The 23,340-nt window shown below is 33.4% G+C and overlaps 6 protein-coding genes across 6 annotated transcripts; 3 read left to right on the top strand and 3 right to left on the bottom strand. All coding sequences in view use genetic code 12, as the record gives it.

The window, feature by feature from the left end:
• Positions 1-1,157: 1,157 nt before the first annotated feature.
• On the bottom strand, positions 1,158-4,625 carry ALS3 (adhesin ALS3; the record flags this gene model as incomplete). The annotated part of the gene is made up of 1 exon (XM_705343.2): positions 1,158-4,625. One exon carries the CDS (start codon positions 4,623-4,625, stop codon positions 1,158-1,160), a length of 3,468 nt encoding a protein of 1,155 aa, XP_710435.2.
• A 2,962-nt stretch (positions 4,626-7,587) lies between these two features.
• Positions 7,588-8,325, top strand: CAALFM_CR07080WA (translation initiation factor 6; the record flags this gene model as incomplete). Its single annotated transcript, XM_705342.2, has 1 exon — positions 7,588-8,325. The coding sequence occupies one exon, from the start codon at positions 7,588-7,590 to the stop codon at positions 8,323-8,325; it is 738 nt and encodes a 245-aa protein (XP_710434.1).
• Positions 8,326-8,914: 589 nt separating this feature from the next.
• On the top strand, positions 8,915-14,698 carry STT4 (1-phosphatidylinositol 4-kinase; the record flags this gene model as incomplete). Its single annotated transcript, XM_705341.2, has 1 exon — positions 8,915-14,698. The coding sequence occupies one exon, from the start codon at positions 8,915-8,917 to the stop codon at positions 14,696-14,698; it is 5,784 nt and encodes a 1,927-aa protein (XP_710433.2).
• Positions 14,699-16,797: 2,099 nt separating this feature from the next.
• Positions 16,798-19,233, top strand: FLC2 (flavin adenine dinucleotide transporter; the record flags this gene model as incomplete). Its single annotated transcript, XM_705340.2, has 1 exon — positions 16,798-19,233. One exon carries the CDS (start codon positions 16,798-16,800, stop codon positions 19,231-19,233), a length of 2,436 nt encoding a protein of 811 aa, XP_710432.2.
• Positions 19,234-19,588: 355 nt separating this feature from the next.
• CAALFM_CR07110CA (uncharacterized protein) lies at positions 19,589-21,796 on the bottom strand (the record flags this gene model as incomplete). The annotated part of the gene is made up of 1 exon (XM_705080.2): positions 19,589-21,796. The coding sequence occupies one exon, from the start codon at positions 21,794-21,796 to the stop codon at positions 19,589-19,591; it is 2,208 nt and encodes a 735-aa protein (XP_710172.2).
• Positions 21,797-22,069: 273 nt separating this feature from the next.
• Positions 22,070-23,230, bottom strand: CAALFM_CR07120CA (uncharacterized protein; the record flags this gene model as incomplete). Its single annotated transcript, XM_705081.1, has 1 exon — positions 22,070-23,230. The coding sequence occupies one exon, from the start codon at positions 23,228-23,230 to the stop codon at positions 22,070-22,072; it is 1,161 nt and encodes a 386-aa protein (XP_710173.1).
• Between the last annotated feature and the right edge of the window lie 110 nt (positions 23,231-23,340).

A 23,340-nucleotide genomic window follows, 5' to 3' on the forward strand; every position in this document is an offset into this window, starting at 1 on the left:
TGAACCCTTGAACGCCAAGATCTAATTCCTCCCCCACCTTTCATCTTTTAAAAGAAATTGCGTTAAAACAACCAATTTAATTCTTCAAATCCCACGAGTCTAATTTCTTTGCCAAGAAAAAAGTGAGTATGTGGAAGTAACACAATGCAGACTTTTTTCTTGGCATACTTCTTCAAACACCGAAACCCTCAATCACCACCAACAACAAATAAGAACATACTTAATTCTTGAAGTACTAATAATAACTAGATCATTTAAGAAGGGAAGATCATATTTTGTCTTGGCATATACAGTAGAGAATTCTAACAATAATGCATTTCAGAAATCTTTTTGCTACAATATGCTACCAATTGAATGTACGAGGAAGAAAGTGTTCAATTTAAAGGTATTCAAATTGTATCTATATTAGGCTTTAAACTTGGATGATTATAATTTATGCAACAATTTCCTCTCCTGAACAAAAGCCAAATACACCGCCAACGCATTGGCCCTCATATTTTGCATTGACCGTAATGAAGGAGGGCTAATTTTAGGTCCCTTGTGTATGGCGTTTTTAAAATGGCAAAAAGTTTGGTAATTAACACATATTGCCCTCTTGGGGGGGCTGATTCTTCGGTTTGGTCTTACTTTGGTGCATCTTAATTATTTCTAACACCTCAACTTAGTAGCCAACACTATATTTTTGGAAGTGTTTATAATCAGCAACATTTTTCTTGGACCTACTACTTTATAGTATTCTTCCTTAGCATTGTATCTTATCTAGCAAACCTTCCAATCTTAAAACCCTGAAACTGTACAAGCGATGCATAACCTCAAGTAAAGATTATATTACAATAAATTCCAGAGTCAGTTCTTCTATAAATAAAAGAGTAGTCAAATTTTTGTTCTACATGAATCATACTGAACAATTCATAGTCGCAGGCTCTTTTTTTAAAATTCAAATAATAAAAAATACTTAGAATTATAAAAACTATAGAAACAAACTAATCAAATTAACAACACACCAAATTGGAGGTAATTAATCATACCGAAAATAGCAAAATATCAATAAACACGAAGAAAAACCAAAAAATATATTAATTTTTTTTTTGGAGCCAAAAAAACAAAAAACAAACAAATAACAAAAATCTAAAAAGGCGACTATGATGGTATCATCCTTAAATAAATAAGGATAATAATGTGATCAAACCACATAACCAAGTAGAATGTTGAATAACAGAACCAGATCCGTCAAATGTAGTAAGCATATGTAAACTAACTAAAGATGAAGTCATTTGTTGACTCAATGTAGTTTGTTGGGTATCAGAATTGGATTGCGATTGAGATTGGTTGGTTGATGTTGTACTAGTAATAACAGAGTCACTATTAGCAGTTGTAGTTGTAGATGGAGATGAAGTTGAAGTTGCAGATGGAGCATTACCACCACCATTATTATTGGTTTGTTGTTCAATGACACTGGTTGATTCAGCAGTAGTAGTAACAGTAGTAGTTTCATCAGCACTAGAAGAAATGATAGGCGATGAAGCTTCCACGGAACCGGTTGTTGCTATGGTTTCATTTTCAATATCAGTAGAAGTGGAAGCAGCTGTGGAAGTAGTAAATTCAGAATTTTCATCCATACTTGATTTCACATTAGTAGATGGTGATTCATAAGGACCATTTCCGTTGTTTCCTTTAGTAGTAAATACAACCTCACTTTCAGTTGTTGGAACACTTGGATTTGTTTGAGCAGTAGTAAAAGTAGAAGATTCTGTTTCAACAGATACTCCTGACTCTGAAAAAATACCAGATGGGGATTGTAAAGTGGATTCTGTGGTTGTAGTATCAACAGTATTAGTAACCATAGGAGTTTCGATATTATTAGGAATTGTGACAATACGAGTAGAAACAGAAACCCAAGAACAACCTTTATCACCTTCACAGCTAGTTTCTGTAATTGTTTTTGTTTCAATAACCCAAGTTGTAGACCACAAAGTTGTATGGTTGGTGTAATGAGGACGAGAAAATGAAGAAATTTCTGAACTTGACATGGTGTCATAAATAATCACAGTATCAGTTCCACCTGGTGGTGCAGTAACGGTAGTAGCAGTGGTATAGGATTGAGACCAGTATTCGGTGGTGGTAACAGTTGGGTTTGGTGGCTCTCTGATTAAAACAGTATCAGTTTCACCTGGTGGTGCGATGATAGTGGTAGTAGTAGCAAATGATTGTGACCAGTATTCAGTAGTAGTGACAGTGTGGTTTGGTGGTTCTCTAATGATAACAGTGTCAGTACCACCTGGTGGTGCAGTTACAGTTGTGGTTGTAGCAAATGATTGTGACCAGTATTCAGTAGTAGTAACTGTGTGATTTGGTGGTTCCCTAATAAGAACGGTATCGGTTTCACCTGGAGGAGCAGTGATTGTAGTAGTAGTTGCATAGGATTGAGACCAATACTCAGTTGTGGTTACAGTATGGTTTGGTGGTTCTCTAATAAGGACAGTATCGGTCTCACCTGGAGGAGCGGTAATGGTAGTGGTGGTTGCGTAAGATTGAGACCAATACTCAGTTGTAGTGACAGTTGGGTTTGGTGGTTCCTTGATGATAACTGAATCAGTGCCACCTGGTGGGGCAATAACAGTGGTGGTTGTAGTGTAAGATTGTGACCAGTATTCAGTAGTAGTGACAGTGTGATTTGGTGGTTCCCTAATAAGGACAGTATCGGTTTCACCTGGAGGAGCGGTAATGGTAGTGGTAGTTGCGTAAGATTGAGACCAGTATTCAGTAGTAGTGACAGTGTGATTTGGTGGTTCCCTAATAAGGACAGTATCGGTTTCACCTGGAGGAGCGGTAATGGTAGTGGTAGTTGCGTAAGATTGAGACCAGTACTCAGTGGTTGTGACAGTTGGATTTGGAGGTTCTCTAATGATAACCGAATCAGTGCCACCTGGTGGGGCAATAACAGTGGTGGTTGTAGTGTAAGATTGTGACCAGTATTCAGTTGTGGTTACAGTATGGTTTGGTGGTTCTCTGATAATCACGGTATCAGTACCTCCTGGTGGAGCGGTGACAGTAGTAGTGGTAGTGTAAGATTCTGACCAGTACTCGGTAGTTGTAACAGTTGGATTTGGAGGTTCCTTGATAATAACTGAATCAGTTCCACCTGGAGGAGCAGTGAAAGTACTAGTAGTAGTGTAAGATTCTGACCAATACTCGGTTGTAGTGACAGTATGGTTTGGTGGCTCTCTGATTAAAACAGTATCAGTGTTTCCTGGTGGTCCAGTAATGGTGGTGGTGGTAGCAAATGATTGAGACCAATATTCAGTGGTAGTAACAGTTGGGTTTGGCAGTGGAACTTGTACAATGACAGTGTCTATTGAGTCAGTTGGATTAGTATGTGTTGTGGTGGAAGTAATTGTTCCTGTCCATTTACTGGTAACAGTAGTGGTAGTGTGATATGGAATATCAACAATAACAGTAGCAGTTTCCCCAATTGGTGCAGTTTTGGTCAGGTAGGAAGTAGTCACACCAACATATGATGTTGTGATTGTAGTTGTTGGAATAGGTTTCAAAATTTCAATTGTCTTAGTTTTGTCGCGGTTAGGATCGAATGGTAAGGTGGTCACAGCGGTAGTACTGTCTGTAACTGTTCTGGTAGTAGCCACAATAACAATACCGTTAGATCCAGCATCACTATTTCTGTATCCAGTCCATCTTAATGTGAAAGGTGCACGTTGCCAATAACCACCAGCACAAGTATATTCATTAGCATACGACAAGGTGTACGAATTAACATCTGTAGCAGAAATATAAGCGTCAACAAATGGACGATAACCGGCAGGAACATTTTTATATGTGATAAAGATACCATTAGATGAACAAGTTTTGGTGTAACTAAATGATTCAGATGAAACCGGATAATTCCAATCATTCAATCCTTTTGTAATACCAACATGAATATTTGAACAGTCAATTTGAACATCACCATAAGTGTTAGCGAATCCCATTGTACCAGATGTGTAACCATTTGCACATTGTGGTGCAACAAAAAGAGTTGACACTTTGTTGAGACTTGGTATAACTCTGGAATCAGTTAAGTACCCTTTTGGATCGACATTTGACCTTTCAAAATCAACATTAATTGAGATTTTCTTGCCACCATCATTAAATGTAACTGTGTTAGTACCAGCAGTAAAACATTTAGAATCTTCCAAATCAACAGAAGAACCAGTTCCACCTACATTGAATGCAAGTGGTAAAGTGACAGTACCCAAAGCCTTAATAGATGGAGTCAAAGTATTGCTCACAGTACATGTTAATGTAGAAAAGGTCATAAATTCTTCACCTGCCTGAAATTGACATGTAGCATATTTAACACCATGAGCAGTCAAATCAACAGATGTTTGAGAAGTAGTAAATTTAAACACACATGGCATATTCAATGTGAATGTATCTCCCGGACTTGCACTAGTACCATCTAAAGACCAACCCAAAACAGCATTCCAAGTTGGGGTTCCTGGTCCCTTATAATTATACGTAGCAGCATTAGACCAAGTCAATGAATTAAAACTGTTGAAAACACCAGTGATTGTCTTTGCAGTCGCAACCGACAAATATATGAGTAACAATGTATATTGTTGTAGCATCTAATATTAGCAGTTGGTAGTTGTTTATACAATTATAATAAAATGAAATTAAAAACTATCAGACCTCAATTCAAGGGAGGGGGGAAGCCTCTTTTATATACATTCATGAAAGTCTAGCAAATGCATCTCTTTCGTCGCCCGTGCTTTTGACAAGAATTAGTAAAATTCTAAATTAATAATATCAAGTCTTTGAATTTTTGGAAGTATGAACGTGCATAGCAAAACTTTCTTATGCACGATTTATTTCCATATTCAAAATATCAATATTCAAGGAAATATATGTTCAAAAATTAGACCTTGCTTCGAATACGAAAAATGGCGGACTCAGGGTTTGTAAAATGCAAGTTAAACCGAAAAACACAAGTCACAATGACTTTGTACTTTCTTTCTTCCGTCGTCTAATTCTTAATGATGCTCCCCAATATTTGCATAATTGACGTTACTAACATCAAAAAGTGGGCAACCAGCGACCTAAGCGGAAGATGTTGTTGCCAATAGCTCCATAAGGATTTGCAATTCATCGTAAATTTAAAGTCAATTCTTATAAAGTATTCCAATGTGTTAACACTCCCAATCTTGATTTGAGGCGGGTTATCAAATAGAAAGCAAAGTTATGATTCTTTGATATCGTACTTTACGTTGCTTCGGATTGTTTGGCTCATAATTTTGTTGTTCTTTTTATTTTTGTCTTATTATGGATCCTCATATTTCCCGTGTCAAAACAATAAATCTATTAACCACCAATAAACCTAATGATAAGGTGATGGTTAAAGCATTTATTAATTTTGTGGTTATGATATTATCATTCTCACTAAACTAAATATTATAGTGATTTGGTGATGAATCTCTTTTGGAATGTTCTTTTATAGAATCAAGCAGTAAAAGGCCACTAAAGGCTGCTTCAGGTCATATTACCAACAAAAATTTTTGACAACACAAGCATCTCAATTGCATACCGTTTTTGCAATGGGTTCTATCATCAATAGAAGTTACTAGAAGAATTTAAAGGGAGGAATGTTAATTCTCGTTGGTATTTTTTTTTTTTTCTCGGACATATAAAAGACAATAAAAACATAAAAAATCGAATAAAAAACAGAAAACAAAATCCAAAGAAACGAACAAGTGCTAGCGAGCCAACAGTTATGAGTTAAACACACTAGCAATTGTCTCACAAACACGAATCTATAATTCGAATTGATTTCAAAGAAGGAAACTTTGAACGATATTCTTGGTTCAGTTAGTCTGCGAGTAGAGACAACAGCTTTTACATACTCTTACAATTGTACCAAAAAAAAGCCACCTATGCCAACGGAACTCTCTTAGAGTAGAAGCAAACTCATCCTGACAATAGAGAGTAGGACAAAACAAGTACCGTTTTTTTTCGTTTATTTGTAACCTTAGACATTTGGAATGTATTAATCATTATTGGACTCATTAGCATTCCTTAAACGGTGATTTTTTGCCCTAAAGTAGTTTGCACACGACTTTGGGTGGTTAGCTTATGATATGAGCCTTGAAGCTTGGCATATTGAATCAATGTTTTTCAATTTATCACCTATTATATTTTTATTGTTTATTTTTTGAAAATTGCTACTACAAATAGTCGTTTATCTTGCCCTACAAATAAACAATTAAAAGAAGGGAAATTGTTTTGTAAAAAATGTTTGTTCTTATTTCCGCTCTATTGTATTAATCACTCTTGTTCTACAAAGAAATCAACCAATTCCTATTGCTCCGAACCCTTGCTGTTGGCTTTAATAGTAACTCGGAATTTTTGACCTTCTTTGCTCAAATTGCCATTATGTAAGTGCCTTTGTTTATTAAATACAAAAGAAGCATGTAAATGTTAAGCCATTTTTTGAGGCGAGTGCACGAAAGCAAGACAAGACAAGACACAAGTAAACGGACCCCAAGACTTGATCGGTTAAAAAAACCGTTATGCTGATGTCAATGCCATTAGGCTATGTGATGAGTAAACAATATTTGGGAATTTTTAAATTCGTGGCGTATCTCCTATTTTATTTAAACGGCAAGTCCTTAACTTTAAAGAGTATTTAAAAGACCACATTCAGAACATTGCATGTAGTACAAAAAACAAGTAATAAGTACTTTGCGCTTCACAAGTTTGTAAATTTGCCAAATTCGATAAAAAAATATATCTCACGAAAGATTAAATTCCCGTTATGATGACAACCTCGATCAAGAGTGTGTATTATTTATGATAAAATTAAGCTGAAAGTGGTTGCGATAACTTGTTCAAGAGCTAATCATTCCCTAAAATGTTATTATTGTCCGTCTGGTTTTTGCTCTCTCAAAAACATCGAGGCGTAGTATTTTATTTTTACCATTCATTTCGCAACAATTTTTACCAAAAAAATTTCTCTCCAAAAATGCTTAATCTAGGCAAACATGTAATCAATATACCAAAAAATTGATCAAGGACTTGATTCTGAGCAGTCTAATTATAAAATATATTGCATTTGCTTACAATGATAAACGTAAGTACTTAAAAAACTGCAAGAAATTACAAAAACTCCACTACTTTTCAGTTAACACCAAATATGTATACCATATAGCTTTTTCTAAGTTATATAAATAATCTTCCATCCCTTTAGTTATGATTTATTAGCCACTACTCCACATAATGGGCCAGTTATACACCATACATTATTGGCAGTCCTTTACGTGCTAACAAATATCGTGAAACATTCACACGACCTTTAATTTTTTTTTTTTGCCATTGTATCCTTAGAATCATGAAAAGATGAGATGGCTTCTTYTTTTTTTTTTCCAAAAGTTAGTCATAATTGTTTACACAACAAAAGGATTGTCCATATCTTTTTAACACAATTTAACGTATTTGAACTTATTTCATATTTGAATTATCACATATATTTAAAGTATAAATAAGTCAACMAMCTCCATTACATATCTCAATTTACTGAATCGAACGAATTACATTATGGCTACTAGAACTCAATTTGAAAACTCTAACGAAGTTGGTGTCTTTTCCAATTTAACCAACTCATACTGTTTAGTTGCCGTTGGTGGATCAGAAAACTTTTATTCTGCCTTTGAAGCTGAATTAGGTGATGTTATTCCAATCGTGCATACAACCATTGCTGGTACTCGTATTGTTGGTCGAATGACTTCTGGTAATAGAAGAGGTTTATTAGTCCCAACCCAAACTACTGATCAAGAATTAATGCATTTAAGAAACTCCTTACCTGACTCAATCAAAATACAAAGAGTGGAAGAAAGATTATCGGCATTGGGTAACGTTATATGTTGTAATGATTATGTTGCCTTGGTTCATCCTGATATTGAAAGAGAAACTGAAGAATTAATTGCTGATGTATTGGGTGTGGAAGTGTTCCGTCAAACTATTGCTGGTAATGTATTAGTTGGTTCATATTGTTCATTGAGTAATCAAGGTGGTTTGGTCCATCCTCAAACTTCTATACAAGATCAAGAAGAATTGTCATCTTTATTACAAGTTCCATTAGTTGCTGGTACCGTGAATAGAGGTTCCTCAGTGGTTGGTGCTGGTATGGTTGTTAATGATTGGCTCAGTGTTGCTGGTTTGGATACTACTGCTCCAGAATTGTCAGTTATTGAATCTATTTTCAGATTACAAGATGCTCAACCAGATGCTATTGGTGGCAATTTAAGAGACACTTTGATTGAAACTTATTCTTAAATTGGGTTTCTCAAAATATAGGAATTAAAAAGGGGTTTATGTATAGAGTGTTAGAATATATCCCGCTCCCAACTAATCAACACAACTAACTTTTTTTTTTTTCATACTTTTTGTATTGTATGATTGTGTTATTGCAACACCCAAGAAATATGGAATACAAATCGTAAATCTAAATTAATTGAGATCCAACAACAACAAGGTACGTTTGATCAGATTCAAGAAATTACCTTGTTGGGATAAGAATTAAGAAGTTATTAATTAAATCAATCACGTGCATTCTCCACTTTTACTTTTTCCATCGACATGTGCGACATTAAAAAGTTTTCTTCTTCCTCTTTGCCAGCACAACTGAAAGAATTGTAAAGTTACACAAAAATACATAAGCATGTGGACGAGGAAAAACAAACCCAAAAAAAATCACCCACCACCAACGCAATTATCATTTAAAAAGTTGTATAATTCCTTCTATATCTACTTTCTTTCTATTTCTTGAATTCTATTTATTTTCATTTGCTAAACTCATTAGTGACGGCTTTTATTCTTTCTTTGCTAGTAAATCATTCAAGAAAACAGAAAGAACAGAAAAGCTATGGATTATTCAGGGATTACCCGTGGCTCAATTCGTGCTGAAGCCCTTAAGAAATTGGCCGAATTGACGGTTCAAAATCCATCTTCAAATTTAAAAGAAGTTAATACTGGAATTCAAAAAGATGATTTTTCCAAATTATTATCGGCCACTCCCAAATTACTCAACTCAAGGGGTAAATTGAACGGCAGTGTAAGTAATGGTGGTGGTGCTGGTGGTAGTAGTGGTGTTCGTGATAGATTATCTGAAGTTGCCATTGCTAAAAAGGAATACGAAGTGATTATTGCCCTTAGTGATGCCACTAAAGAACCCATGAAAGTTGACTCTCAAATTCAAGCTTTAATCAACAAGTTTAAAGCTTATCTCTTTGAATTACCAGATCAAAAATTTGCTTATTCAATTGTTTCTAATTCAGCCACCATTTCACCATGGAATTTATTAGGGGAAAAATTGACTACTGGGTTGATCAATCTTGCTATGCAAAATACCAAACAATATTTAGATGAAGTTGTTGATATTTTCCAAGAGTTTATTGAGAAATTTTTCGACAATATGAATCTTCATTTGACTCATTTCTTGACTTTAGCAGGGGTATTGGATGGGTTTAATCAAAATGCCAAATTTTTAAGTATTTCATCCAGAACTTATAAAATTTTCATTGCCTTAGACTCAAACATAGATGATGCAGATTTTTTGAATGACGTTGAGAATTACACTGATTATCTTTATGATGAACCAAATGAATTCCAAGATTTATTGACTCGTGATTTTGTTATCAATTTCTCACCAATCTTGTATTTGGAAAGTTTGTCGAGATTAATGTGTGCTATTGTTAATGGAATCATTGATAATAAAGATCAATCTTTGTTGCATTATATTTTAGAAAAAGTTGCCAACAAGTATGATCAAGTTGACGATAAATCGAACCTGGCAGTTTTTGCTAAAGACAATTTGGATTTTTCAAGAGCTCATATGGATATTATCAACAATTTAACTGGATTGGCTTTACGTAAATTGGAATTTTTGGACAGAGGAGAAACTTATATTGTTTACTCAACTTATGATCGTTTGAAATTGGGTTATTTGGCCAAGAGCCATAACTTACAAATTTTGAGTTGTGGTATGTTTACTGATAATTTGGATTTGAAAACATCAAGAAAATTATTTAAATCAAGTATTGAAATAAGAGATGTTATGTTGGATCCAGATTTAGGGTTGACTGTTTTTGAATTTGGTTCTTTATTGGTTTATAAGGATGAATCTATTGGTCCCTCATTGACCAGAGCATTCACTTCAGTTATTGCCAATCCTAAATTAGACCCACATTATTGTTTGAAAGCTTCCAAAGCCGTTGGATTAGGTACGAAAAAATTGCCTCAAGACACTGTGGTGACAACAATTTATTCATTAACAAATCTTTTATTTGTTACTAATGAAGGGTTATTATTACCTTCTAAAAGTACCAAAAGATTTAACACCGGTTTGAGTGGAGGTGATAATTTATTAGGAAGAGAAGCATTTGCATCACCTATGTCATCTAGAAGAACTTCATTCACTTCTTTCTCTCAAGCTTTTAGTAAAGGTGCTAATTCTAGTGAATTTGATGAAAATGATTACCGTAAAGTTTGTGAAAATGCCGTTACGGGTATTATTGAAGTTTGTGAAAAATGTAATGATGAAAGTGTTCCAGCATTGACTTGTACTATTTTATCACAAAAGGTCAGCAAAATCGATTCACCAATTGGACCATTGATTTTGAAAGGGTTAAGTTCATGTGCCCCATTTTTACCTGAACGTGAATTTGTTATTTTGATTAGATTATTAAACAAGATATCATTTGATGCATTAGAGAAGAAAAATATGGTGTTGATGGGCTATTTAACAGAAAGTAAAATGTTACTTGCTGAAAAATTAAAGGTATCAAACCCGTTATTTACGGTTTATCTTCATGAATTATTACAAACAATCAACAGTAAAGGTGATGTTCAACAATTGGAACATCATAGATCCCATAATGAAATTAGTGAAGTTGGTGATCAAATTGCTATTTATTTGAAACCATTAGCTGCATTGTTGCCTGATGTTCATTTAGGTGAGAAACCATTAGAGATTAAAAGTACTGTCACTATCAACTTGTTTAGAAACATTTGGTTCAATATGGTTGTTCATGGATACAATATCAATTCAAAGAATACCAAAACTTTCCGGAATGAATTAGAAAGAATTGCTTATAATTCACCACCATTGGCTTCAGAATTGTCATGGGACAGAACCGAAACTTCCATTGAATTAAACACAGTTTTAAGAAGAGGTTCATCCAATCATAATATCAAAGATCATCGTCATTATTTGGGCAACATTTTTGAAGTCCATCGTAGTTTATCTTATCCGAAATTGATGTTTTTATCTGCTGCAGTGTTTGTTGAATCTTTAAGAGTTAGAAATGGTAATTGTTCGGATTCATTATTGTATTTCACTGATCCAACATTTAAGATTTCTGGGGTTGACAAATATTTAGGACATATTTCATTTAAAATTGTCAAAGATTTCATTCAATTAATTAATACTGGTGCCAATAAACAATTTAGTGCTGACCATATTGCGGAACAATTGACGACTATGTTGATCTATTGTTGTTATCCAGTTCCAGAAATGCAAGATGCTGCCATGCAATGTTGTGATTTATTAATCAGTAGAGTGCCATCGTCATTGTGCCACAAGAAGAGTTTATTCGCTGTATTTGATTTATTGACTTTATTATTTGATAGTATTGCTGATGCTGATGTTCATGAATATGAACCCACCACAGTTTTCAGAGCAAGATGTACTGGTATTAAAGTGTCCATGTCTGACGACTATCATTGGAGAACCAGTACATTCAACAGATTCCATGATAAATGTAAACATTGGCTTAAAATCTTGTTACACAAATGTAACATTGATGTCAAGAGTTTAATTCAATCGTACATTTCTGCCAATGAAAGTTTACAGTTTGATAGTCCTGTTCAATTTGGGTTATCCTTTGCCTTGGAAATGGCGGGTGCCATTTCATCTAATGATCGTGAATGGTCCGCAATTACCTATGCCAATAGTTCCAATTTGAATGCCTTGCCCACTATTGTATCCCAATTATCATGGAGAAGTAGTTTTGTTACTGAAATCATGAATAAATTACCATTGCGTACCGATGAAGAAACTGATTTTGCCTTCCAAGCTATTAGAGAAAAAGTTTATTACATTAAAGCCAGATTAGTTCCAGGAGACAATGGAGGATTTGATTATCCTACCAATGATGAAATTATGAAATTATTGAGTGAAATTGCTGGGTTAACTTTATTGAGTGATGTTAACAATGCTGAATTGATTAGATATTTAGTGGAAATCCCATTCACAATGTTTGTTCCACTGATTATGATTACTGCTAGTGGTGTTTGGTTTGCTGTTATGAAAGATAAACCACAATTATCAGTACTTTTGTTGAGTGAAATTGCCAAAAAATGGGAAGAATCTATACAATTACGCAAAGGGGTCTTTTCACAAGAATTTGATCTTGTTCATCCTGAATTTGAGAAAATGGAATATGCACCAAGTAATAGAGTATTGGTTAATAAGGAAGCTGACAATGCTCAAAAAAATTTCGCTCCTCACTTAGAGATTATTAGATTATTTGCATCTAATTTTGAAGCTACATTGAATCAACTGGATCATTTATTGAAGATTTTCACTAGATTTGTTGAAGTTGGCTTGGAAAATTTGAAAATTGCCAGTTATCATCCATTATCTCGTTTAGTTCGTTTTGAATTGGTTAAATTTTCTTTTGAATTATTACAATATCATATCAAATTAGGTTCCAGAAGCAGCAAATATTTAAGTGAATTAATCTTGGATGGGGCATTGACTTGGTTTAGACAAAGAAGCACATATCCATTTGGAGGTAATAAATTAAAATTTAAGAGTGAATTAATACTTTTAAAAGAAGTTGCCAAATTTGTCACTGGATTAAATAATTTCCAACTGGAATTGATTGATATGAAAGCTAAAATTCTTTTATATTTTATGGATGATGAGATTTGTAAATTTACTGTGTGGTTACATTCAATGAATCCTTCAGATACTAGTGGTACTTATGTTAATCAACAAATTGGAGGTCAACACCTTAAATTTGCTTATGAAATTGATCCAATTTTGGCAGTGAATTTGGCCATGAGATACAAATTAAAGAGTTTAGACGAATTATTACAACAATTGATAATTAAAGACCCATTACCTGCTATCAGTTACCCTGATGCCGTACAATTTTTCATTGGTATCAATGCTGGAACTCATATGCCATCGTATCATTTATTGTTTTGGGCTCCATTAGCTCCAATTGATAGTATCACATTATTTTTACCACCATTTGGATCCAATTCATACATTTTACAGTACACCATGAGATCATTAGAGAGTCATGACGTTAACTTAACATTCTTTTATGTACCACAAATTGTTCAGTCATTAAGATTCGATTATAAAGGTTATGTTGAAAGATTTATTGTTGAGACAGCTAAAGTGTCACAATTATTTGCTCATCAAATTATTTGGAATATGTTGGCTAATAGTTATAAAGATGAAGATAGTCAAGAACCCGATGATTTGAAACCTACTTTGGATCGTATCCAACAAACAATGTTGAAGAGTTTTAGTGCTCATGATTTGAAATTTTATGAAAAGGAATTTGGATTTTTCAATGAAGTCACCAGTATTTCTGGGAAATTGAAACCTTACATTAAGAAATCTAAAGCTGAAAAGAAGGAAAAAATTGATGAAGAAATGGCATTGATTAAAGTTGAACCAGGTGTATATTTGCCATCCAATCCTGATGGGGTTGTTATTGATATTAATCGTAAACTGGGTAGACCATTACAATCACATGCCAAGGCACCATTTATGGCGACATTTAAAATCAAGAAGGAATTGGTTGATTATGATGAACAAGGTCATAAACAATCATTTGAAATTGAAAAATGGCAAAGTGCTATTTTCAAAGTTGGTGATGATTGTCGTCAAGATGTTTTAGCCTTACAATTGATTTCCATGTTTAGAACCATTTGGAGTAATGCAGGATTAGATTTATATGTGTTCCCATATAGAGTTACTGCAACTGCTCCTGGGTGTGGTGTTATTGATGTTTTACCAAATTCAACTTCAAGAGATATGTTGGGAAGAGAAGCTGTTAATGGATTATACGAATATTTCATTACTAAATTTGGACCTGAAAATCTGATTGAATTTCAAAATGCAAGAAATAATTTAATCAAATCATTAGCAGCTTATTCGATTATTTCTTATTTGTTGCAATTCAAAGATCGTCATAATGGTAATATTATGTATGATGAACAAGGTCACATTTTACATATTGATTTTGGGTTCTGTTTTGATATTGTTCCTGGTGGGGTTAGGTTTGAGGCTGCACCATTTAAATTGACTCATGAAATGATTATGGTTTTAGGAGGTAATGATCAAACTCAATCATTTAAATGGTTTGAAGAGTTGTGTGTGAAAGGTTATTTGAGTTGTCGTCCATATATGGAATTTATTGTTAGATCTATAATTCCAATGTTGGAAAGTGGATTACCATGTTTTAAAGAGAATACCATCAAGAATTTACGACAAAGATTTGTTCCTACTAAATCGGAAAAGGAAGCAGCATTATACTTTAGAAAATTGATCAAGAAATCGATGGAAAGTTTCTACACTAAAGGTTATGATGAATTCCAAAGACTTACCAATGGTATTCCTTACTAGTGGAGACGTTAATAGTGTATGTTTATCTATAGTAATTATTGACATTGGATTTTGTTATCCGCTCGTGTTTTTGGCTGCAACCTTTGTTACAACAAAGAAAAACCAGGTAGTAGGAATGGACGGAGAGATACCACAAGTAACGAAATTACCGGAAATAACTAGTATTTGTACTTATACAATTGAAAACAACGGTCAATAATCTTCGGGATTAAAGTTCGAAATTTCATAATAAGGTTACGTCATAACATCCCTCTTTTTTACTTTTTAAGCCATGTTAGTTGAACTATCAAAAGTAGAAACCAAATAGCAACCACAAGGGAGTGCTGGAATATATTGAGTGGGCTAACTATATATGTGGGTTTCCAGTGTGTGTGTGTGCGTTGTAGCCTTGGTTGCTGATTCGGTCAATCGGATTTCGGAAAGTGTAATTTGCGTCCAAGATCTTTTTGTATAATCAAGAAAAAATAAAGAAAGACTAATTTACCAACCCCCCAAGACCAGCATTGCCTGGTTTTGATATCTTGATAAAAACTGATGCAACATAGCCTCGATATTGATGTGCGTACAAGTATCGTTGAGATCTATGTTGCTATGGTTTCCCTTTTTTTTTCTTCCTCTATTCTTTAATAGATCTTCAAATCTGTATTTGTCGGATGGTTGCAGATTTTGGACTCATAACCCAGATGACTGAGTAGTAGTTAATTACAGATTAAAATTCGATAAGATTGCGTCACCAACTTTTATAACTATTTTTACTTCTTTGTGTTAGCTGTAGTTTTAGTCTTCAATTGCATACACAATGTTGTGATCCACGTAATTTCAGGCACAGATGAAACAATTTAACGTGTCTTTACAGTAAAAGAGGATAGAATAACTTATGCTAAACCAATCAATCAACAAGAATAGTGGTCAATATAATCTAGCACATTTTGGGTATCTTGATTAGAATCTATCGGGGATATTGTTGAATTGGATGAGGCATAATTGCTGGATATGAAATTGCTCAGAAATGACGACATCGTAAAGGCTTAAATTTCGAGAAAGACATGCAAGAATCACAAACTAATTCCTTGAAGATTCATCAACTTTTCAACACACAAAATAAAGCTTATCGTGATTGAGTATCTATTAGGAGGGTTTGGCTTGTTTAATGAAGTGGATAAAACAACTCTGAGGGATTAATTCTAGTTTGCCTTTTTCTTAGTATTGCAAATCAAATAACTTGTAGGTTGATTCAATACAAGCACTCTTTTGCAAGGAAAACCGACATAACATAACAGTAACCTTTACGTTACTGTTGTTGTCATAGTGTTGCATTAATGTCCTATAATCACTGGTAGTAATGCAAACCAAGTAAAAATATGGAAGTATATATTATCCATGGAACTGTTGTTGAGTAAAATAAAAGAAAAGAAAAGTCGTGCATTTATGATTTTGTGTGATATATATTTATTTATAGTAATAATTATAATAAGACAACTCTTCAAAACACACCAAACAACACAAGAAAAATCTGGCGAACCTTTTTTTTTCTCCCTTTTTGCACGCCCCACCATACATTTTTTCAAAATCTCACCAAACAACAAACAACAAAAAAAAAGAGGCAGAGCTTCCCAAATCAATCAAATCCAATCCAACCATAAAGTTTGTTGTCAATTTTTTTTTTGTTTGTTTTATATATATATATTTAGTATCACATTTTCAATTAGCTATACAACATTATCAAGACGCAACCACACATCTTATCTTATCAACATCATCATAACCTAAATACATTCCCTTCTTTCCTTCTTTTTTTATTTCCATTTTCACATATTGCTTCTTTCAAATTCGTATTTCAGATTCTTTATTACAAGATACTAATACTTATTTATTTATACAACATTCACACACTCACCCCCCTACATCCTTCATCCTTTATCTTCATTACTTAGATTTAGATTTAACTCAAATTCAGGTGTATTTTGCTCTAATTTTGATTAAATTTAGAGTTCATTTTTTTGGGTAAGCACAGTTAACAAGGACTAGAATATTAAACTACCCTTCATATCCACCGCCAAAATTTATTTAGCATCTACAACTCCTATTTATAATAAAGCATGCTACTCCCCAGCTCATCAGTGATATTTATATGGTTCAGCTTTCTATTGTCAATAGTTAATGCTGGAACTCGATATATCCAATCGTCGTCTCTTTTGACATGTATGGAAAACTCCCAATTTACAGCTTCATTTTTTGATATTGTATTTTACCCTGGGAACAATTCTGTTGATTTTAATGTGGTGGCCATTACGACGATCGATAATAAGACCGTTGGTGTAAATGTTAATCTCATTGCCTATGGGTTAAATGTTTTACAAAGAAATATTTCCTTGTGTGATATTGATTATCAGGGTATTGGTAACACTAAAAATAATCCATTGTGTCCCTTAATGAGTGGTCATTTGGATTTAGACTCACTGTACACGTTGGGCAAATCTGTCACTAAAGATATTCCTGGAATCGCTTACACTATTCCAGATTTGGATGCTAGAGTTCGTGTTATTGTTTACGACACTAAAAATTACGAACAATTAGCTTGTGTTGAAACCACATTATCTAACGGAAAAACTGTTCAAACAAAATATGCAGCATGGCCTATTGCTGCTGTTTCCGGGTTAGGGGTTATTACTTCTGGGGTTATTTCGGTGATTGGGCATTCTAGCACTGCAGCTCATATTGCTTCAAATTCCATGTCGCTTTTCGTCTATTTCCAATCTTTGGCTATCACAGCAATGATGGCGGTCGCAAGAGTGCCACCTATAGCTGCCGCATGGGCCCAGAACTTTATGTGGTCATTAGGTATCGTTAGAGTGGGGTTTGTACAAGACATTGCCAATTGGTATTTACAATCCACTGGAGGAACACCAACAGATATTTTAAAATCTAGTTATCTTTCTGTATCAGTGCAGAAATTTGTGAAGAAATTTATTAGACGTTCTGTTCTTGCCATGCCCGATCAACAAAGGGAATTTGTCTCTCACTTGGTCAAAAAAAGTAGTATTCAATTGGATTCAGACAGTTTTGGCTCCTCTGGATCATTGGACCCCAATTTATATTCAACTAACGAAAAAGCTAGTGATTTATCGGGGAAAATTTTAGTCTTGAGAGGAATTCAAAGAGTTGCATATTTGGCTCATATCGAAATTACTAACATTTTTATGACTGGTATTCAATTTTTATTCTTTTTCGCATTTGTCATGATTGTTTGTCTCATGATGTTCAAGGCAATCATTGAAATATTGATTAGAAGCAAAGTTATGAATGAAGGGAAATTTAATGAATATCGTCAGCAATGGACATCGATTATTAAGGGTACCATTTATCGTTTGTTAGTTCTTGCCTTGCCCCAGATCAGTTTATTATGTATTTGGGAATTCACAGCAAATGATTCTGCGGGTATTATCATTGTTGCGGTATTTTTATTGTTCATCACCCTTGGGTTATTATTTCAAGCCGCCGTACGAGTTTTCTTTATGGGTAAGAAATCTGTGCGTCAATTTAAAAACCCAGCTTATTTATTGTTTGGTGACGGTAAGTTTTTGAATCGATTTGGGTTTCTTTACGTTCAATTCCGTGCTGACAAGTATTGGTTTATTTTGGTCTCGTTAGTTTATATTCTTCTCAAATCTTTAATTGTGGCAGTATTACAAAAATCAGGTAAACCTCAAGCAGTCATTGTTTGGGTCATTGAATTGATATATTTGGTGATTTTAATTTGGATTCGTCCATTTATGGATAAAAGAACTAATGCGTTCAACATTACTATTGGTGTGATCAACTTTATTAATGCATTGTTTTTCATGTTTTTCTCAAATGTTTTCAAACAACCAAATGTCGTGTCATCAGTTATGGCGGTGGTGTATTTCATATTGAATGCAGTATTTGCCTTGTTTTTATTATTATTCACCATTATTACATGTGTTCTTGCATTGTTGTACAAGAACCCAGATACAAGATACCAACCAATGAAAGATGATCGAGTTTCATTCTTGCCTAGGTTTGGAAACAAAAGTGGTGGCGGTGATGCCACTAAAGGTCCAAATAGTAATTCTGAAGATATGGAATTGATGGCATTGGGAGCAACAGCAATGAAAGGTCACGAACATAGTAATCAACAAGGTGGTACTGTATTTGATGATTATGATTCATATGATGAAGATTCTCCAGATCATAGATCTCGTAATGCTAGTGGACCAGGCGGGGCAGCTTTAACCACAGCATCTTCCCATTATGATGCTGATGCTGATTCGCGTAGAGATTCGATAAATTTCCTGGAACCTACTCAACCAAATTCAACGATTGTTGGTAATCCATATAATGCTGTACCTCCTTCAATGGGTGCACGTAGCACTAGTAGTAATTCAGGATTTAGTTATGGTACTACTGGAGTTTATACTGGAAGTGTTTCTTCGCCGCATAATCAATATCCAAATCGTTATGGTGGTCAACAAAATAATTATGGAAATAACAATGGTGCTAGAAGATGGCAGTAAGGCTAAAGAACTAAAATAAAAATAGAAAAAAATTATTAGAAACACCAAAGATATGTTTCTTGAAGGAGGAAGGAATCAATTCCTTATAACGATTACTATGTAAGTCATATGACCCTATATGTATGGGGTCTTTTTATTTTTCTTATCTTTTTTTTATGTACTTTATTATCTTTTTTTATTTAGTATTTAGTTTTCAACGTTTGCTTTTGTTTTTTTATTTACGGTCCCTTTTTCTAACATGGTCTTCTTACTGTCTTTTTGTAATATAAAATTCTTATGATATATTATAGAAAATTTATATAGAGAATTTGATTGATGTTTGATAACTTTACATATTAGTTACTACTATTTGATTTCAATTATCTTCATTACAGAATTTTGGTTCTCCAAATATACTATAATGAAATATATTATACCATGTAATTGGTTGACATGGTTCATCTTTGTCATTCTTGTTGTTGTCTTTGGTGTCATGATCATCCATTATGGGAATTTGTCGTTTTTTACGATATTTTTGACCAGTTTGTAAATTAATAATTTGACTAAATGATTTATGTCTTGGTGGGAAGTTTAATGTCCGCAAATTTTCATCTTGTTTTTGGTCTTGTTGTTCAAATTTTAATAATGAAAGTGGGATTATTATTCCTTCATCAGGAATACCATTAGCTAAAGATATTGATGAATAATCTGATTCAAGAACTTGATTTCTCTTATGTATGTATGGTTTATTAGTATTACCACCACCATCACCATTATCATTACCAACAGCATAAATGGATGATTTCCTTATATTTTCATCTTCAATATCATCGCAATCCTCTAAAGAAGGCTCTTTCTCTTCGTCATCGTCATCATAAGTTTCATCAACCCCAATATGTTCATATTTTGTAATTGCTGATTTCTTTTTCTCAAATAACCGTGGTTTTAATTTATACGTTGTAAATTGATGTTTTTTACGTTTTACTGAATCAGCTAATAAATCAGTTTTATCATCAATTTCATCTAATTTTGAACTAACATGTTTTAATACCGTAGTTTTTTTATCATCTAATTTAATTTTAAGTGAATCTTTAGTATCAATAATTTTCGTGAATTTAGAATCTACTTTATCATCCAATTTTTCATCAATTTTTTCAATGGTTTTTTTAGGTTCATGAGCTAAACCTAATGTTACTCCTTTAGTTTTATCTTTTTGTGACCTTAATTTATCATGTAATTGTCGAATTGCCTGAGTTTGAATTTCTTGATCGTTGTTGCCATCAGTATCAGGAGTTTCTTCCATTTTAGAAAACCTTGTTGTTGTTGAATGGTTTTGTTGTATTGAATTCATATCTAAAGTGTAATCATAACCAACACCATTATCATTATCGTTTTTAACTTCCTTGGACGACTCAAGTTTCTTTTTGAATACAGGTAATATATGAATTAATTGATTTTGGATTTTTAAACAATAACTAGATTTCTGATCTTGAGAATTTACATTACAATAAACAGCATGAATCAATGAATCATAATCAACTTGTTTTAACCAAATATTGGCAAATTTATCGAAAAATGATGATATACTTGTAGAACTCAAATAATTCTTAATAGATATAATTGGAATACCACCACCACCACCACCGTTGCCAATTTCTTGGTTGTGATTTAATCCATGCTTGTCTTCAAAAGCAAAACTAGATACTTTCCCCGCTGCTGCTGCTGCTGCCGCTGTTGACGATGATGTGGTTTCATTAAACATAAATACAATCATTGGTTTCATTTCACTCAATTGAGACCTAAATATCGGTAAATATTCACCAGGTACATTCAATAAACTCTTATGATATATCGATGATGTCAAATTCCTAACTTCTTGTAATGGATTTTCATGATCATCATGGAATTTCTGTACTTGTTGTGGAATAACCATATAATAATCAACTAATGTTAATAAATTGGGCATATCAAATGGAATACTTTTACTTAAAAAATTATTGATATTATTAGATTTCTCATATTTTTTAAATATAATTGGATTCCTCAAAAATGTTGATGTCGAAGATGGTGAATTCATGGTTGGCATAGATGTAGATGTGGTGGTACCTAATGTATTAAAAATGAAAAATGTTTTAAATGATTCTGGTATTAATAATTGATCAAAAGCAGTTAGATTTAACCAACGACTCTTGGATAATAAATCTGATGAAGTTTTCCCATTACTATTATCACCAAAACCATGCCAGTTGGAGAATAAATTAGCAAGACCTAAGGTTTTAAACATGGTAGGATTAATCAATTCTCGAGGAATAAACATCAAGGAAGTGGTATCTGAATTGTCTGTTTGTAAATCAATATGGTTTTGTTGTGGACCATTATTATTGATAGAATCAATTGCTGAAAAACTGGAAATAGATACATTATAATCAGGAATGTTTTGGGGCATTAATGATTGTAAGGATGTTAATAGTTTCAGTTTTGTTTCTTTAAGTGAAAATAATGTTGGTTTAACAATATTGGGCCATTCAGGTGGAAGAACCAAAGCATTGATCAAAACAAGAATTGTAAAGTAATTAAATCTCATTGTTTAATGATGGAATAATTTCATTCCAAGTTTTAAAAAAAGATTAACAAGAAAAAGAATAGTCAAGTAATATTTATAGCAATATATAAGCAGCTAAGATATCGGTTTACATGTGTTTTGTTGAATTAAAATTATTTGGTCGGTATGATTAGTTTTTTTTGGGATTTTTTGATATTCCAACATTTTTGTTTAATGCTGTAAAAAAAAAATTGCCAATACAAATGGAATTGTAATAGTTGGTTAGTAAAAACTTGTAGTCACTAAACCCTATATCTATGTAGTTTTATTTACTTCACTATAATCAAAATTTAATTCTTCAAGTAAATCTAATCTCGATATATATAGTGTAGTGACAAACATTGTCATATTTGTAACCCATAAAAACGTAGAAATGATAATAATAGCACCAACTCCACGTCTCATTTGCCATATTTCATGAGTGGCATAAGTATTATGAGGAAAAATGTGACTAATTATAAATATAAATGAAACAAATTTACAAATAGTACTCACCAAGCAATAAAATATCCCATTTCGTATTTCATAATTAATCACTTGTAACGCAAATAAAAGGGAAACAATTAATGATATTATTCCATCGGCCAAAAAATATCGATAATATCCAACACCAATGTCTTGATCTCGTTGCAATAATATAGAACTTAATACAATCTCAACAACACTACAACAAACTTCAAATACATATATAACAAAATTGGCACTGATGGTGAAATATTCTCCTTCATAGTTTTGTCCAAATCTATCGGCTTTAAATTGAATTACGGGACGATTCATAACTTGTTTGATTAATTTCTTTTCTAATCGCTTTTGCGGTGACGTTATACTGGAGCTGTCTTTATACGGTAACGGAGGTAACTGTTGTTGAGGATATAGTTGACTTGTTGGTTGTGGCATGGGAGGTAAGTTATTGGCATTATTAATATCTTGAGGATATGGCATCAGTCGTGGAGCAATATCTTTTGGTGGTGGTGGAGGCGGGGCTGGTGCTGGCACTGGCACTGGCACTGGTGCTGGTGGTGCTGGATTGTTTGTCATGGAAATACCACCATTATCTTGAGGAACTTGTACACCAATTGAATATCGAACTTTCTTCTTTTCTCTTTTAGGAATAGTTATAGTTGGTTCTTCTTTTACTGGTATTGGAGGTGATGGGTACTGTGTTGATCTATCTTCTTGTTGCCTTAGTGGACTATATTTGGGTCGTTCATCTATTTTGGAAGAATATAACGGGATTATAGTATCTAATGTTAATTTGCTGGAGGAAACATTATCATTGATTGTGCTTGGTGGAGTGGGGTTTCTTGACCTTATTTTTTGATCAGGTTGATAATCAAATCTCGAGAGATCACTCACAACTCGTATGTCATCTCCTCCATAGGGTCTAAATGGTGGAACTGTCATTGATTGGTACATAGGAAGATGATAACTAATTATTAAAGAAAACACTCCCCAAAAAAAACAAAGCAATTTAAAAAATAAAAGAAAGAAGAAGGAAGGAAGGAAGGAGGAAACCCACAATATAG

This window comes from Candida albicans, chromosome R (assembly GCF_000182965.3).
Source record: "Candida albicans SC5314 chromosome R, complete sequence".
NCBI classification, from domain to species: Eukaryota; Fungi; Ascomycota; class Pichiomycetes; order Serinales; family Debaryomycetaceae; genus Candida; species Candida albicans.